General features: G+C 26.7%; 1 protein-coding gene across 8 annotated transcripts in view; it reads left to right on the top strand.

The window, feature by feature from the left end:
• Nucleotides 1-18,670, top strand: part of LOC129963793 (cytokine receptor-like) — a 237,786-nt gene that overhangs the window by 201,941 nt on the left and 17,175 nt on the right. For 7 of the 8 annotated variants that reach the window (XM_056078354.1, XM_056078346.1, XM_056078347.1 and 4 more), the window contains 6 exons: nucleotides 4,896-5,177; nucleotides 10,671-10,961; nucleotides 12,016-12,145; nucleotides 13,408-13,574; nucleotides 14,658-14,818; nucleotides 17,175-17,331. In XM_056078354.1, the coding sequence (XP_055934329.1) occupies nucleotides 5,072-5,177; nucleotides 10,671-10,961; nucleotides 12,016-12,145; nucleotides 13,408-13,574; nucleotides 14,658-14,818; nucleotides 17,175-17,331 (1,012 nt within the window). In that variant the 5' untranslated portion in view covers nucleotides 4,896-5,071. Of the gene's footprint in view, nucleotides 1-2,379; nucleotides 2,568-4,895; nucleotides 5,178-10,670; nucleotides 10,962-12,015; nucleotides 12,146-13,407; nucleotides 13,575-14,657; nucleotides 14,819-17,174; nucleotides 17,332-18,670 lie in introns of those variants that run through there. The other variant, XM_056078353.1, reaches the window with a different exon arrangement.

Genomic DNA, 18,670 nt, shown 5'->3' with positions numbered 1-18,670 from the left:
CTTAATTTACATATCAAAAGAGTTTGTTTAGTCAAGTCGAACATGGGGTTTATTGTACTTATTCAATTGCTATGCTTCCTAGGTGAATTCTGATATATTAGAAAATGATTATATAAAGGGTTGGAAAAAAAATGTTTTGTTATTAGCAGATAGATATGGTATAAACATTAGCGTTATATTTTATTTGTAATCCATATTCATTTTTTTTTTTACTCATTCATATTCGGACATTTTTAATTACATTTTATTGATTGATGTCCCGTTTCTCTGAGACTGTTTTACATGACATTATATTTCAGAAAATGTGTTCTTTAGAATATGCTTCATTTAATATTTTTTTTGCTTTTAAAAATATTAAAACGAATTTTAATTAAATAAAAGCAGTATTTCAGTTTTAAATTATTATAGATTACAGTTGATTCTCCATTGGGTCATCTTTCAGTGTCATTGATCTTATTATGACTTCTTTCTTGAGTCATTAGATCAGTAACACTGATGCATGACTGGAATGAATGGATAGTGGAATATTGCAAAATTATTAAAACATTAAAAAAATTAATGGCAACAGCAACAAAAAAAATGTAGTTCATTTACAAAAAAATTTGATTTCAAATGTTAAAAAAATTTTTTTTTTTTAATCTTGTACATTTTGTTTGTTTTTCATGAATTCATCGGCTTTATAGGCAGAAACAAATTTCTAAGAATTATGTTTTTATAAAGTACCAACTGTGAAAAAAAAAGAACATTTGAAAATAGTTCTGTTGCCTGTTCAATTTTCTCGAGTCAGAGAAAAATCGTGACTTCCCTTGATAAAATAAGTTTCACTTTCGTTTTTCTGTGAGATACCTTGTAAACATATTCACTTTATAAGACTGAATATTTCTTCAGTTTTCCTGTTATCTTAAATTGAACCAAATAAACGAGAAATTGAATTTAAAATGTCGAAAGGTCTTTCAAATGTAAGATATACGTACAGATATGCTGTTTTTCATATTGCGTAGGTTTCTTTTATTTCTTGGAAAACAATATTAAGTATGGGGAGTTATTGCGAATCATTCTTCTTCCAATTTACAAGCATCTTTGAAAACATATAACAATACACATACATAAAATGTCTGCATATTAGAGAAAGTTTTATGGACATTCATTGCATTCCAATAATACATCTTGACGTGATCCAGTGTTTTGAAAATAATATTCAAATCTTTTCAAATAGTAGGTATCTTTTTATCTTTATGATAGATGTTATCATAAGTTACTTTTATTTTAAAATTAAAATTATTACTTTCATATTATTAAATTTATTACTTTCATATTTATTTTTGTGAAGTCATTTTGGATTTTTGAGCATAAAATAAAGTATCTTGTCAAATTTTATTTTCCCTTAATACAAATGATTATATAACTTATAACAATACACATGCATAAAATGTTTTGATGTTAGAGAAATTTTTATGGTCACTCATTGTAGTCCATTGATACATGTTGATGTGATCCAATAGTTTGAAAATAATATTCAAATCTTTTTTTAAAGTATTTTTTTATCTTTATGATAGATGTTTTTAAATTTATTAATTTCATATTTTTGAGAGGTCGTTTTAGTATAAATAAAATATGTTGCCATATTTTACAAATTATAGTATATTACTTTTTAAAAATGCATTTTTAATATGCATTTTAATAACGAGATAAGATTAAATGATAATCTGCTTATATTTTTAATAAATATAAAAAGAGTAATACTGAAATGCCATTCAGATCTTTTTTGCATACTTGATATTATAAATATTGTTAAAATTTTGAGATAAAACACATAAGTGTTGCATGTGTGATAATTGGTGCATTATTGATAATTTATGAAAAGAAGAATGAAAAAGATAATTATTTGATAATTATATCGATTAATAAGCCTGTGTCATCCTTATCGAATTAACTTCCTTTTAATACTCTAAATGCTTCCATTTCTATTACTACAAATTTTAAAGGTACAAGATTTTTACTAATCATTTTTGAGTTCTGGTAATAGTTGTATTTATCAAATAGCTGTGAATATAATTTTCCATTTAGTTCTCTTGAAAAAGCAGTTAATTAGTAAGGTAGGATCTTTTCTATCAACATGAAAGCGAAGTGTTTTTTTCCAACGAAAGACAGTGACAGAGTTTGCAAAGCTGAGCTTCCTTGGTGTTCTTTACATCAGGAAGCGCTTCCTATCTGGTTATCAGAATTTCCGGTTCAGTTCGACAACTTTGCTCCAACGTATTTCCTGCTATGGTCCGGGAACCGGACCACTAAACACCTTCATTGTATCTGGTCTTTAACGTGACAGTTATTAATTTTTTTTTCGTCCGTCTATGTCTTCTCTTTCCTGTTCTGACCTCATTCTTTGACATTACCTCTGACGTTATATGCATATAATGTATCCGTGACTGCTAAAAATCTGTGGATTATAAGAATTTATGTTTACATTGTGCATAGTCAAAAGACAAGTCATGGATTTAAAAATATCATCATATGATAGTGTTAGTAAACTGAAATTGGATAGCAGTGATTATCATCTTGGATAATAAGTAAGAATTGTTGTAAAACATTTTGTTACATTATTTTTTGTAAGAAATGAACTAGGATTAAAAATAAACAGAAATTAGTAAACACTGATCAGGCCATGTTACTTTTTTCTCTTTTCGGAAAATTTACTGTAGTTTGAAATTCGAGTTGGCACTATTTGTCGCAATCTACTATAAAGAAAACTTTGTAAACAAGACTATGAATATAATTTAGATATTGTTTTGGATTTATGACACAAGAATATTTGTATCAGTTCATTTAAAATTGCTATAAAGTGCTGTATGCCGAAAAATTTTCAGTATCTTCATATTTAGAAAATGATTTATATGTAAACATGGGAAGACTACTGTAATCTTCTTCATGCTTGGGATAAGATGAAAGCTATCTTGTAGTAAAGTTTATTCAAAAATTGTTGCCTGGCCAATTTGTTCAATTATATTGACAACAACAACCAGAACAAGTCAATCTGAATACTACAAAACACTCCACATTAGTGTTACGATACATTTAAAGTTTACAAATAGTCTTCTACTATCTACAACATTCAGAAGATAGAATAATACAGTAAAAATTATTACAATATCTTTAGACTGACGAAAACAGTTTCAATTTTGTAATTTCTGCTAATTTTTTTCTAGTAAAAATGGAAAGAATGCATAATAATATGCTGCTGGTTATAGCGATTTGGGCATATTAATCTTAAAAATATCCTTTTTTTTTTTTTTTGTTTATAAAGTAATTAGCATAATTGTTAGCTGCTATAACTTCGTATTTACAGCAGAGTAAGTTAGTGAGTAAATGTAATGTCTTTGTATTATTCTTTTATTCTAAAAGATTAACGAAATTTCAAAATTGTAAAACGGCTTAGTTAAAAATATTTAATATCCAAGAGATTTTTTTTAAATATGTCATGAAGTTTATTTTTATGTGTCAGGAAATCCATCTATACTCATTTTTAAATGAATTTAAGCAATTTTGAGACAAACCAGTCTTTTGTTTGTAATTTTGCTTATTATAAATTGTATTGTTTGTTAGATTGCAACTTGGAACTAAATAAAATGCATTTGATATCGAAAATGCTACTTAAACTGATATCGGAGAATGTAACAAATACTAAAGCTATTTAGAATTTCATTACAATCGTTTTTACTAATCTTGAATCTAAAAAGTCTTATGCAATCAGTTTTATATATATGAATCAGAATTTTTTTAAATTCATTGAAAAAAATTTTAATGTTTATTAATTGAGAAGGTTAAATTGTAAAAAAAGGTAGATTTTCTCAAAGAAAAATTCAGTTGTGTAACAAAATTGTATAGAAAAACCAAAAACTTTAGTTACAGAAGGAAATATGTCAAGTTGTGCAAAATTAGAAACGTCTGGTAAAGAATTTACACAGTTTCGCCGATTCTGAAAAGAAAAATTCATTACTATGATCAAGGAAACTATACTTTAGTCATTACCCGTAGAGTAAGGAAATGGAACGTAACACATATTGAGCAACTGCATCAACGTCTGATGCAAACAATACTAATTTCAGGTGCGGTGATTGTTCTTTGCGATTCTGATAGATTTCGTTTTTTAGCAAAATTTGTACATTTAGAGAATGTTCTACTGTTTATATTTTTTTAGTTTTTATTATCAGCTTACTAAGTGATGGAAATAAGACGAAATTAAACCCACAGCTTCATGAAACATTTCTTTAAAGAATGAGTTTATGTGCAATATGTATATTTTAACGCTGACTAAATTTATGTTCTGTCTAATATTGAATAAACTTTCAGTGAATAAAATAACATACTTTTCTTTATTTTTTCAGATAATATCAGTAAAAATAAATTGGAGCATTTGATTAAAAATTGAAGTTTTGTATAGTTTTATTATAAGAAAAATAAACTATTTGTTTCAAAAACATATGTTATAAAATTGGAATATTTGATTATTACATCAAACAAAATCAAATATTTATCAAAAATTTGTTTTTAAAAATTAATTAAAAAAAGATTTTTTTTTCCCTTGTTTATTTTTAATCCATTCTAATAAGAATATGGGATGCCAGCTAAATTTTAAGCTAAACCTTTTACAAGGGTAAAAAAAAATTCATCTTATTCCAATGGTTATTAACTGTCTAATTTCATATAGACAAATTTTTGGAGCTTAATCTATTGAATAAAATTAAATCGGCAATAATTTTCTTTTCGTTTTATCGTAAAATTATTCTTGATGAAATTTAATTATTGTTTCAGGACTGTTTAATTTTTATGATTTAGCTTTATTTAATCACTTGTTCTATTGAAAAAAAAACTGAAATAGTGCCTCTTTTCATTTGCAGAAATGAATTCGAAATATATTGTATGAACATCATGAAAGAAAAGATGAAGCATCCTAACAGTTCTGATCTCGGAACATGTCGTTAGTTTGCTATGAAAGATAACGGATTTTGTACTATTCGTTTGAAATCTTCTACAACATAAAAATCTTCCTCTCTGTATCAAATTACACATCGGAATGAATTGTCTGCGAAGCCTCGATTTTATATGGGCAATTCTCTTTGTTTCTACTTTTGTGCAAACTTCGAGATCCTGCTGGGGTCCTGGATCTCTGGAGTATGGAGGTAAGAATGCAATATCTATATAAATATATATTTCACAACTTTAATTTAACTTCACTTGTTTCATTTTATAAATGTATTAATAATAAATATGTAATCAATTTTTCTCTCATTTATATTTCTAGAGTAATCCATTTCCATTTAGTGGTACGTTATTTATAGCTATACAATATTTCGGTTTTTCTTTGCCTAATTATCAGTTAATAGATTGATTTTATTTAAATTCCATTCCGTGATAGTGGCACCATCTGTTAATGAATGTGAGAAAATATTATTCAAAAATGCTTCAAAAAAGTATAATGACAATTTTTTAAATACAAAGTGCTCATAAATTCTTTCCCTAACTATAAAAAAAATCACTATAAAAGAACCAATGAATATAATACTGTAAAATTTTTAGTATGGAATTATCGTGTTCTTAACTTTTTTTTTCTGTCTAAAAAAATAGCGCAAATAATTCTGAAATAGTGATTTTACTTTCGATTGTTTTTAAAATGGTGTCAAAGAAGGAAAAGACTCGATGTGTTCTTTGGTTCTATGAATTAAAATCGGCCATTATTGTTCAGTGCCAGTTGGGGAGTTACATAAAGAGATATAATATTCGAAACGTCATATCGTCCTCGGGACAGTTGTTGAGAAGATCTAAAACCGTTTAAATAATCATTCTCAAAGCTTCATAACTTGGACTTGAGATCATTACAACTATTTTGTTTAAAGTGTCAAGAGTATTTTACGAATAATAGGACAAAGGAGATTGCACAAAAAGTTATACATCGTTTTTTCAATTGTACAGTTACAGACTCAAACAATATAACTTCTTTTCTTCGTTAAGAGAACTATGTATTTAATTTTATATCTTGGAAATAATGTACTTATCTCTAATGATTTAGAAATCAGCAGTTGGGATGTGATTAGATTGAATACCTCAGCCATAAAATTTCGAAAACGAAAGATATTTGTATACGTTTGTTCAAGAACAATTATTGCAATAATATTTCTGCAATTATCATTAGATCAGTAATATTGAACAAAAGCAATGTCCGTCATCGGGAAATATGTGTGAGTGTTCATTTGTTTGTATGTAGAAAAATAGACGTGTGTTAGTAATCAAAAACACTGCGAGCTAAACGAATGAAATTTTGCATTTAGTTTTTGTTTTCAAATTACAATTTTTATCGACTGTTTGACTAGATCCATTCAGGAGCAAGCGGTCGATATATTTATCTCTTAATCCATGTGTATAGAAATACGACAGCTAAAAAAAAACCTATTTAATAACTGCATCAAATTTTCGGCTAAAGCAACCTATACAGGAAGAAGACATTCTTATTAGAAAAAAAAAATATTGTATGATATATCCATGAAGTTTTTCGATATTCTAAATGATGTACAATATCATAGAGATAATCACAATTATGTTTTTGGGTATTTTATACTAATTAAAACTTTCCCTTTCACCGAAGACCTATCGTGTAAGCGGATCTGTTGCAAGTTAAATCCATTGAGGCTAAATGTCCCCCCGTTGATGTGGTGCAGTAGTTTGGAGAAGGTGGTGCTAGTTCAGATAGTGTCCTCGTTATTGACCGCGGTTCAAAATAACTAGGTCCATCTCAAAATAGAACTAGTATTGCTTTAAAACAGGACTTTAATATAACTGAATTGAAACTTTTCTACAATATGTACTCGATTGTTTTCATTCCCTACGAAGCTAAACTTTTAATGCAGCGGGAAAGTTCCGGAGAAAACAATCTCTAATTTAAAACGAATAGAGCAAAGAAAAGTCTCCTTACGTCTTGTCACAGTCACATGACTAACATAACCACAATGTGATACCTGATTTTACTATTCTTTTAATATGAAATATCCTACAATATTGCTACGATACGTGTTTGATGTTGACCGACATTCAGAACATCAGAAAAACATCGTGGTGATATCGTACAATACCTGGTGCAACAGGACTACTTAGTACTATTAAAGTGGGTCACTTTACACTCAACCAGTTACAAGATTCCAATAAGTCACGCATGCGCAGAAGGAAGATTGCGCATGCGCTGAAAGAGCTGGTAATAGCAAATTCTTGTCCCGATGGAGCAAGTACTTGGTGTTGTACCGTTTCTGTGCGTGCGTAATCTTATTGGATGAATTGTAGCTGGCTGAATGTAACCTTACTTTAAGTTAGATTCTTTTTCCTCGAGCAAGCCTTACTGTGGATTCCATATCCATTTTGGCTCAGCATTATTTCTGGACGTATATCCCTTGAAAATCATTTAATCCATTATTGAATTCATATGCAATTTTTTTCTTAATTAAATATGAAAATGTATTTAAGCAGAGATTCTCCATTTAATATAATACATTAATCTCGCATACATTATTCAGAAAGATATAATGTTTGCAGAACTAGTTGTCATGTATATTTTTCTAAATAACAAAAGACATAAAAATTACCAATTATTTTTGGATATGTGGGAATGGTATATTTGCACGGACCTGTACATTAAAATATGTCATTTTTTTCCCCACATGTTTCTGAAATTTGTAAGGCCGTGATGGCCTGGTGGTAAGGTCTCGGCTTCGGAATTGGAGGGTTTCATGTTTGAGACCCTATTTCACCACAAAACTATCGTATAAGCGGATCTAGTGCACGTAAAATTCATCCTGGTTAAACGTCCTCCCGCTGGTGTAGTGCGGAAGTTAGGAGAGGGGGGCCCCATCTCCACGTCTAGTCCTCGTCATCTGACAGCGGTTCAAATTTATGAGATTCATCCCAAAATAACCCTAGTGTTGTTTTAAAATGAAACGTTAATATAACTGAATTGAATTCAATAGGACATTTTTAGTTCAAACAGAAAGAGTGATAAAAAGATTCACAGTGATGTTCTTGAAGAACAATTTCCATCGGTGTTTGCACTCTGTGAACTCGCAACACACACTCTGTGAACATACACACACAAAAAGCCTTAAAATATTGTCACGATACAGACAGGCATACAGAATATCAAACAACATCATGGGAATGTCCAAAAAATATTTGTTGATGGTATGGCAATTATTAGTTGTGAAAAAGTTCTTCCTGTTTTCAACTTGGTGCTAGGAATAAAAAATTTTGCATGTCGAGAAAATACCCACTTTTATGATGTCGGAACTAGGAAACTTGTATTTGACGTTATTGATATCAGATTTTTCACGGATACAGATATATTACCGCGTCAGTTTAGATACGATACAAAATCAAACTCCACAATTGCGTATTTCTTTTAATTTGCTTTGTATTTCTTGGAAATTGTCTAGATTTTGAAATTTGTTTAATATGTAAATTCCCTCTAAATATAGCCCATTTTTAATAAATGTGTAAAGGATATTTTCTAAAAAAGTGTAAATCTTTAAAAAAAATTATTAAAAATTAAATTTGCGACTGTCCTAAAAGTGTAAACTAAGATATACATATATCGACTTTTCAATTAAAAAAGAGATCTTGCGTATATGTCTTGTACTTATGACTATGCCAAAAAAAAAGCATTTGTTAACTAATTATTCTGATATTTATCGATGTTTTAGTTTCGTTTGATTGGGTAATTGATATGGCAGTCTAGTTTAGAATCCGAAAATCTCTGGTTGGAGACCCGAATTTCCTTCTATCCGTCATATAAGTGCGCTTGATACACTCTAAATTTTTTTATTATTATTATCCATACATCCTTAACCTATAGAGTTGGTGCCATCAGGTGTCATGTGAGACATGAGTTTGAATAAAATATTTACTACCTCGTTTCTACATTGGCTTGGTGTGTGAAGGATATTTACCTGAAGAAAATTAACTTCGAATTTAAGAGCGGAAAACTTGTTCATGATTTATAGAAATAATTATTTTGCGAGTTGAACCCATTTTTAAAGAAGTTCTTTTATATTTTATCGAGCTCGGATTATTTTTAATCTTTATGATTTCATACAGTGATATTTTGAATATATTTGTTGTATTCATCCCCTATTATTTAGCTACATGATCTTAAATATTATGCAATTTAAGTTGGGGAAACAGCAGAAACCGTCATTTTACATTACTTTCGAAACTTTGCAAGGAATTTTTGTTGAAAGTATTCGATAAAAGATGACATAAATCCAGACAGGTAGAAAAAATAGCCAGTTTCACATCTGTTACCAACTTTTCAACACTTGCAACTATCCACCGAAGAGATTTGTTACTATGGCAACAGAAATAATGTTATTTTATTCGCAGAGAAAAAGAAAGTAGTTCCATCCTGCAGAGGAATTTTTCTGAAATAAAGTTGGCGTTAATAAATATCGAAATAAATAAATGATTCAAATAAAAGTCAAAAATTTCACTTCCAAGATGTTTTCGTATCAAAATTTTCATTTGTTTCCTAGCCCAATAACTTAGTATATATCCAATCGAAGTAATTTGATTATTAAAGATTTTGTGATATTCGTGTTTTGATTTTGTTAACCCGGCATAAGCTAAGAACTCTTTCAGGAGCATACGTCGGAAAACAAACCCCCATTCCTTCCTATTAAAGAAGATTACTGACAAAATTTTGTTTGTGTTGTATTTTATCTACATTTGTGTATATTTTATCTACATTTATATTGAAGGAATTTCTCTATATGTTTTAATATTTTTCATTTTTCAAGTATATATATATATATATTTAAGATATATTATTTGATAATATTTATATGATAGAAGTTATTTTTGTTAATCTCTATTAGCACAAGATGCTCACAAATTTTGTAACAATACTTTCAAAATTCTAAATCGTTAATTGTTTCCTAATAATATTTTGTGGCCAGTGATGGCACCAACTTTATCCTCATCAATTTTACAATCTTATAATATCTAAACAATATTTTACGACTTTCAGAACTCATAGAAATTGTTGAGATATCTTATATCAGTAAGATTCACTTGAATAAAAGTTGAATTAATTCAAAATGTATTCAGAATTGGAGAGCTTTCCATAAACAATTATTTTATTTGAAAACTAAGTACAGCAGAAAATCATACTGATTTTTTTTTTATCTTGCAAATTCTTATTTTATATTCCTTTTTTTTTTTATTGCACTTCACATATTTGTATTTTAACTATGTTGCATTCAGCTGCATGTGTAACTAAACGCTTTATTCTTAAATAATGCATTTTTGATCTTATATTTGGGCTCAAGGTCTTATATACTTTTAGCAAAGAGCGAGCAAACATATACCAACTAGTATATATTTACTCTAAAACTCATGTTAGAAAGTCTTTATGCATCTTGGTATTTAAATATTGATGTTTTTTTTAACAGTCATTGTTGGAAGTGCTTGTTGTTATGATCTTTTATTAATAAGTTTCTAATTATTTGGATGATATAAAATATATATTTATCAACTAATGGAAATTTAATTATATGATAGAAATGTCTGATTCATTCAATCTATACATTACCAAGAATTATAATTTTATTTGTTTATTAAAAATAATTTTCTGTTTCTAGAGACAACTCCAGATTATGATCTCTACGTCGGCTCTGAATTGGTCATCAACTGTAATCTCAAATCAAGAATTCTTCCAAAAATCAATGTTCCTGTGAATTCATCCTACTTGACATTCAAAAGAGATAGTGATCACCAGATATTTTCCAGTTATACTCATCAAATAGATGAGCTTACGTCACAGTTGAGAATACCCAATGCTAATGTGAATGATTCTGGATTGTATCATTGCCAAATTGCTCTTCCTGACAATAGTAAACATCTTGTATGCAGTACAAATGTTTTTGTTGGATGTAAGTTTAGTTTCTCATTTGAATAATAACTATGAATAAAGGTTTCAGCTTCATGAGAAGAGGCCTCTTCTTGTATTAATATTAGATTTTGTTAATTTTAAACTTTGGTATTTTTAATTTTAAATATTTGCATGTTCTTTTATTTTAAATACATCCATCATGTTGTTTAAAAACCTTTTTCTTTTTAACTATTTTTGTAATGCATTATGATATTTTGTATATTTGACCTGAAAAAAGAAAAGATAGTGTATTATTTAAAGTATCATTTTATTACATATAAATTTGTATTTAGAAAATATTTAAAATGTAATAAGTATTACAATATTGCATATATTTTTCTAGAATATATTAATAATTATATTTTTAACTGTTATAAAGCAATGCCGAAAGATTATCTTTTTTTTAAATTTTAAATGTTTATTTGTTTCTAAGAAATTAAAATATATATGAATTACTAAAAGTAGCTTATTTATATTTATTTTCAAAATGTAAAAAAATATGTTTATTCTGCTGAAAGAAAATTATATGCTTGTTTAATTTTACATTATTTTTCGCATACAAAGTTTCCAGAAATGTTTGCTAATTTTGAATAATTATTGCATATATAACATATTCAAACCTTTTTAGGAATGAGAAGAATAAAAAGGTGTGTTAATTAATTTGTTATAAAACTTAATATGAACTAAAAACTTTAAAAACTTCTTTAATAATACCATGAATGACACTGCAACTACATTTCTAAAAGTTCCTCATAATCTAGTTTCAACTGTGATGTACTAATAATACAATTTATTATCATTATTACATTACTATTTTAAACTTCTGGACATGATGAATAAAATATCTATTCAGTCCACAACTGGTTCATGAGCAGCAGTTTGCCTACAAATTATTAATATACATATGTAATATATAAATGTGTGTGTACACCAAAGATTTGAAACAAATTAATTTATACTAAAGTATACATTTTTGACTTGTATTTTTAAAATTGTTTTATTATTTTAAATATGTCATTGATGTCTTTTAATTAAAATTTATTAATATTTTCCAGACCCTCCTAAAAATGTCAGTAACTTCAAGTGCATCAGCAGAAACTTTGACAATTTGACATGTACATGGGATATAGAACCAAACAATATAAGAACTAATTACACATTACAAAAAATCTTCCTTTTTCAAGAGTAAGTTCATATTAATTATTTGCTTTTCTAGTAATGAAAATGTATTATGCATTGCCAGTTATTTTATAATTCTAATAAAAGCTATATTGGTAAATGAAAAACTTTTCTTTTATAAACATTAATTTGCTGGCAAATTACTTCTTATTGAAATCATTGTAATTATATTTTATCTAACAATTATTACAATTTTATGTTTGTATCTGTGTGTGTCTAATATTAAATATATTACTTCAGTTACTTTAGTATACATTATTCTATCTGCTATCTCTTTTACGGCCTTTCATACCAAAGCTGTCATAATATAATTATTATCCACTTCTGAAAGTAAAATTTCATTGTGTGATGAATATATGTTGCGATAATTTTTTATTATCTTCCAGTTTTATGACACTGGTTTTCTGTTAATGTTATGTTATGTTTCAATGTAACTTTTTACATTGCTGTGGTTAATTTTGATTAATAATTATAATATTGGCAGGAAACTGAAAAAGTCATTGGGATAAAATATCACTACTTAGAGTAAAGGGAAATATAAATACGATTTTGAATTTGTAAACATATCTCTTTCATGATTAAATTTTTGAGGTATATTTAGATGGAAGTTATTTTAAATATTTAAAAAACAAAAGGGATAACTTTATATTATTGTTTCTAAACAGAATATATCTAATAGCAGTACATTTAATCAGTTAATAAGGGAAAATAATACAAGCTGAATATTATATGATTAAGTATAAATGTTCAGTCAATAATAAATGTGTCTAATGTAAAACCTAATTTTCTGAAGCAGAAAATTAAAAATTGAAAAATAGGAACAATTTTGTTTATTTTAGTAGCAACCGAAATAAATATGAAATTCATTGAATATAACATCAGCATTCATTTGATTTATGTTATCAAATTCAGAGAATGAGGTTGTTTTTCTTAAAACATTTGAATACTTTTAATAACTGCTACATTAGTGAGAAAATGTTACTTATCCACTACATATCAACTAGATGAGTTTTTTTTTTTTTTTTTTTTTGTTGACAGAAAATTAATCAATGTTATATATTATATTGTTTGCATTTTTTTAGTATAATGAATAAATTATGAATAAAATTATTTTTTGTGCTCAGATTTCCTTAAATGTCAATATGCAAAATTATTCTTTGTTCATTAATAAATGTATATTCATAAGTAATAATTTTTGAAATATTATGGAAGATTTTTTTTCATTATAAATATATACTGAAATGTCTATATTATTTGTTTATTTTTAGTGCTCTTCAAAACTGTCCTAAGCCCAATAACAATACATTTTGCCAATGGAGAGATGATACAGAACCACCTTATCAAACTATGACAAAAAATCTTACATTTGTTATTCATGGGAATAATAGTTTGGGTACTATAGAGAATGAATTCAAATTTGACCATTTTGCAATAGGTTTGTTCATGTTTTTGTGTTATATTAATTGTCAATTTTCTGTTGTATTGTTTTTTTATATATATATTATTTATTCTAGATAGTAAAATTGCTTTTAAGATACCAGTTGAGTTCCACCTTTTTTAAGAATATTTTTTATTAATAATTATTAGTTTTTATTTCATTTACTCTTGCTAAGCAAAAACTAGATTTGCATTTGAGTACGAGTTCAAATTAATTTCTGAGGGGGAATGTATAACTGCTTTCCCCTCCCTTTAAGGCAGTAGTAAAGGTTATTTATATTATTAAAAGGTATTAAAGGAAGATTATGTTGTGCAAATGTATGTTAAAGAAATAATGATACCATTCAATCTCAACGTACATGACTTTTTGTTTAGGTTTTATTATGACATTGCCATGCATGCCCATTTTGCAATGAAAATTCTATCAACAAAATAGCTTCTTCTTGAGTTCTCATTACAATACATTCTGTAATTTTTATATCATATTGAATGTCATATTTTTGTTATTGAAGTAATTAATGCTGTAAGTTTTAGAAAGTATCAAATTTGTCATTAGGTGAAGAAATGAAATTTATGTTATTGATATCTTAAAAACCTTCATTACTGTTTAATAAAGAAAACTCTGATATGTAATACAAATTTGACATTTGGTCAGCTTTAAAATAATTGAGTTATATTAAGTGCTGCAAATATATATATATATTTCTTCTTTCAAATCTCTGAATTGCTTTTCAAATTTAAAAATTGCTTTGATATTTTTCTTTGTATTAAATTTTTCTTAACTATGTTTCTCTATTTTTTTTCTTTTATTCTTTTATAAATCAAATTTAAAAGATTATATAAGAAACTTTGTTCTTTTTTTAAATGGGTTTGAAGCATTTTTGAATGTATAAATTCATTTGTGTGTGTATATATATATATATATATATATATATATATATATATATATATATATATATATATAGTCACATTCTTAATTTTGTTTTTCACTTTTAAATTCAATTGATCATTATGAAGTATATAGAAATTATGTATTAAATACTATCAGGATTCAAATTCTAACTTAATAATTTTTTTCTAGTGATTCCTAATAATCCTGAAAAATTAACTGCAATAGATGTTGGGCAGAAATCGTTTACTGTTGAATGGTCACCACCCAATATGCCTCGTATTTTTGAAAAGCCTGCTTTATTTTATCAAGTGTGGCTTGAAGAACTTGAACCTAATCCTGAAGATAAAATTGTAAGTTTAAATTGTAATTTTATATTAATGTATTGCTTTTAATAATATTCTCTTCCTTTCTTTATGCACAATAATAATTTAATATAAGTTTTATTGCTGTATTTTATTATATAAGTTTTATGGATGTATTTTATTTTGTTTTTAATCTTTTATTATTTAAGTAATAAAGTCTATAAGAAAATGCTTTGAAATTGCAGTTGCTATACTAATCCAAATGTGAGATTTAGATATCTTTATTACAAATAAATAAAGCATAAAATGAATCATTGCTCTCAGAGTTTCATAACAATGAATTATGAAATATTTATTCTGAATGATACTGAAACTAATTAATCATAAAAATTATTTTAATTTGTTTTAAAGTATGGCTCCTTTAACTTTTATGATTATTTTTATCCTTTGACATTTATGATTTTTTTTTTCTGTAAATATTCTTGTTATTGTTTATATTGTTATTAATTTTCTATGGATGTTTAATATTAAATTAGTTTTATTTGAATTTTACTAAGATGCAACTAGTTTGATTTGAGAAATAAAATTTAAAAAAAAAACCTGTGTCCCTCCACTTTTGCATTTAATTCTGGAAATTTATAGTGTTTAAAATAAACATACTTGTCTTGAAGTTATTTTTATTCTTATTTTAATCAAAATTTATGTTATGGTAGGAATTGAAAAATATAATAATAAAAACATTGTTTATTATATATTAGAATATAAAACCTAACTAGCTTTCCCACCTCCACCCATAATAGGTGAGATGAATAGTTTTTTCTTGATAGATGTTTTTGATATTACAGAATAATAAAAATGAAATTTTATCTCTGTTCAAATGATTTTTTCTTATATTTTTTTATTCAATCTTGATCCATAATACTCTTGAAATATGTTGTTGAAAAGTAATAGCAATACATTTGAGAGCATAATGAAGCTTTGGCTACTGGTAGGATTTGTAAGAGCCCTTTTATTGAAACAACTATTTCACTGAGGGCATAAATTAAATTTTTTTTTTCCATTTTCCATTTTTATTGGCTAATTAATTTGCAGGCTATCTAGATGAGGGAAATTTCGCATGCATGGAATGCATGATGAAAACGTTGTAATAAAACTATATTTGAACATAAAAGAAAATGTTAATGAAATCATTATGCTATGCAAAACTTCTTGGCTGTGCATAAACAATTTCTTCAATTCATTCTAAAAGGAAATGTATAAGCTAAGTAAAACAGTGGAGTTGCAGTTTTACTGAGTAAATTGAAGAAATGACAATATATATATAACATAATGCTTCTAGAATTTTTGCTTATTAATAAATGTCTATGGAAGGTTTTTCTAGTTTTTATTCCAGATGAGGAAAATTTCTTTAATAATTGATCATAAATTTTAAAATACAGTTACAAAATTTAACTAAATTTTAAGAAACTTTCATTATTTTATAATGGAATTATTTCTGATTAAATAGTTTTCTGCTCTTTAAAAGAAAAAAAATCAGTTTAATTTATTCAATGAATGTTTTTTTTAAATTAATAATGATTTTAAACAAACTGAAAAGTGTTAAAAAAAACTCTAAAATTAAAAAACATATTAACAGATTATTTTATTTGAAATGAATGACTAGTATGCAGCCAATTCCCTTTTTACGTGGCAAGAAAATGCTGTCCCTTAACTTATTGATTGATTACATTTCATTGTATCATATTTTATGCATGATTTTATTGGAATTTGTAAATATTAATATTTAACAAAGGACTTGTCATCATAATTTTTGCATCCGGTATCTCAAAATTCAGTTGTTTGCTGTTAAGAATTGATTAACACTTTATAATTTTTGTGAACAAATTGGTATATAAGTATACTTTTGTCATTTTTATTATATTTCTTTATTTTAAATTGTCATGTGTTATTTATTAAATTCCTTTGAAAAACAATTTCTGTTTAATTAAATAACAAAATCAACAAATCACATATAGAAAAAAAAAAAAGAATTATGTAATGATTTTTGAGATTTTTTTATTCATAATGAATTTTTATTTGATCAAATTTAATTTTTCAACTTTGTTTCTGTGTGTTCAGATTTTGAATTCAAATGAATTCTTAAAAGTTTAAATTTGAAATTATGTCTTTAAATTTCTTTATAATTGTTAAACATATTATTTCTTTGTATTTTATGTATTTTTCACATTATAGTAATTGTATTTTATATAGTAAAAACATCCAGATGATTTGGGGGAAAACTTTCTTTTCATGTCATTTATATACTGAGGATTTCTTATTCTTTGTATAAAATATTGTTGCATATCATTTAATGTACTGTATTGCTATCAATTTAAAATATAATTACAATATAATTTTGTTTTAGATTGTTGATGTTGGAATAGAAAAATTCAATTTCACATTTGAGAATTTGCTTCCTCACTTTAAGTACAATGTATCTGTGCGATGTAGATCAAATTATACTTCTAATGAAGATATGTGGAGTCCATTTACATCTATTATGATAAAAACTTATCCAGATGGTAAGGAAAAAAATCTGTATTTGAAGAATTTTTTTACATGTAATTCATTCATTTGGTGTTAGTTAATCGACACAATATTATGTAAAAGCATTAAAAAGTTTTATGATTTGCAGATTCAAGTATTTCAATATACAGAACACTAACTGATCACATTCAGTTCATTTACTTTGTGACTCAACATTATGATTATATTACATTATAGCAATTGAGAATTTAAAATTTGAATATTTATTCATCTCGGTAAGTGGAACCTGACACTTTACACTTAGCAACTGCTTGTAAATGAAAATAAAATTTTGTAATATTATGAAACTGCAATCATTAAGAAAAGAAATTTAAAATTTTCTCAAGTCACAAGATAAAAGAATATTGTATCTCAATTTGTTCATAATTCACTCAAAAGTTTTGAATTTAAAAGTAAAGTTTTAGAGGAATAAAAGTTTACACATCTATTGAATTTCCTGAAGAAAAGTTGAAAGATTCTAGTATGTAGAGAGGTAGGTGCTATATATATATAGGAACATCGTCATTATTGGGTTGTTATCTTAGAATCTGATATATGTTATCAAGTTCTGGAACGTTATTAAGGGACTGAGGAGTAACAAAGATCCAAAGCATTGTAACAAAGAAATGGATGTCAAGAAAGATTCCTCAGGTGTGGTTTTGAATGTGAGGACAGTTTTCAGTAGCAAGCTTGACATGCCAGCTAATTGTGATGTGCTCAGAGTCAGTGTCCTTTTCAATCATGCTAGTGGGTTTCCTTGACAAGGGGGAGCTGTTCCTTTCTACACTAGACTTATTGAGCACATTGTGGGGGGGGGGGTCAGTCCAGGATTTCACTGCCCTGCAGGATGTTAAATGTTGGTTTTGTTGAGCAATTCAGTGATAAAGATTCTATTTATCACTTGAATATGGGATTGGGTTGGGTGTTTGCGCCATGATGGATGACCAGTCCTTCATCAGTAAGGTTAGAAAGCAGAGAGTTGGTCAATGATTATTTGATACTCCATTACATTTATCACTCTATCTCAATAAATCTAATTGTAAAATTTCCACGTTTTTCTTTTTACTTCTAGTACTTTATTTTATGTCTACTCATTTGTGTATTTCTCTTTATCTTCAATATCCTTCACTCTGATTGATGTATTTTAATTTTTATCAGCTTTGGTAAAAGATTTGTAATCCTTTAAAGGAATTTCTTCCCTGTTCGTTTTCTGCTGACACAACACAGAAAGGCGACTATTTGTCAGATTAAAGGAACTTAATGCAGCTGCATGATAGGGATGATATCAAATAATTCAAAACCAACTGTCCATTTCTAAAGAATTTTTTTAAGTGT

This window comes from Argiope bruennichi, chromosome 3 (assembly GCF_947563725.1).
Source record: "Argiope bruennichi chromosome 3, qqArgBrue1.1, whole genome shotgun sequence".
Classification (NCBI taxonomy): Eukaryota; Metazoa; Arthropoda; class Arachnida; order Araneae; family Araneidae; genus Argiope; species Argiope bruennichi.
Note: the sequence above shows the minus strand (reverse complement) of the source record. Positions and strands in the feature narration are given on the sequence as shown.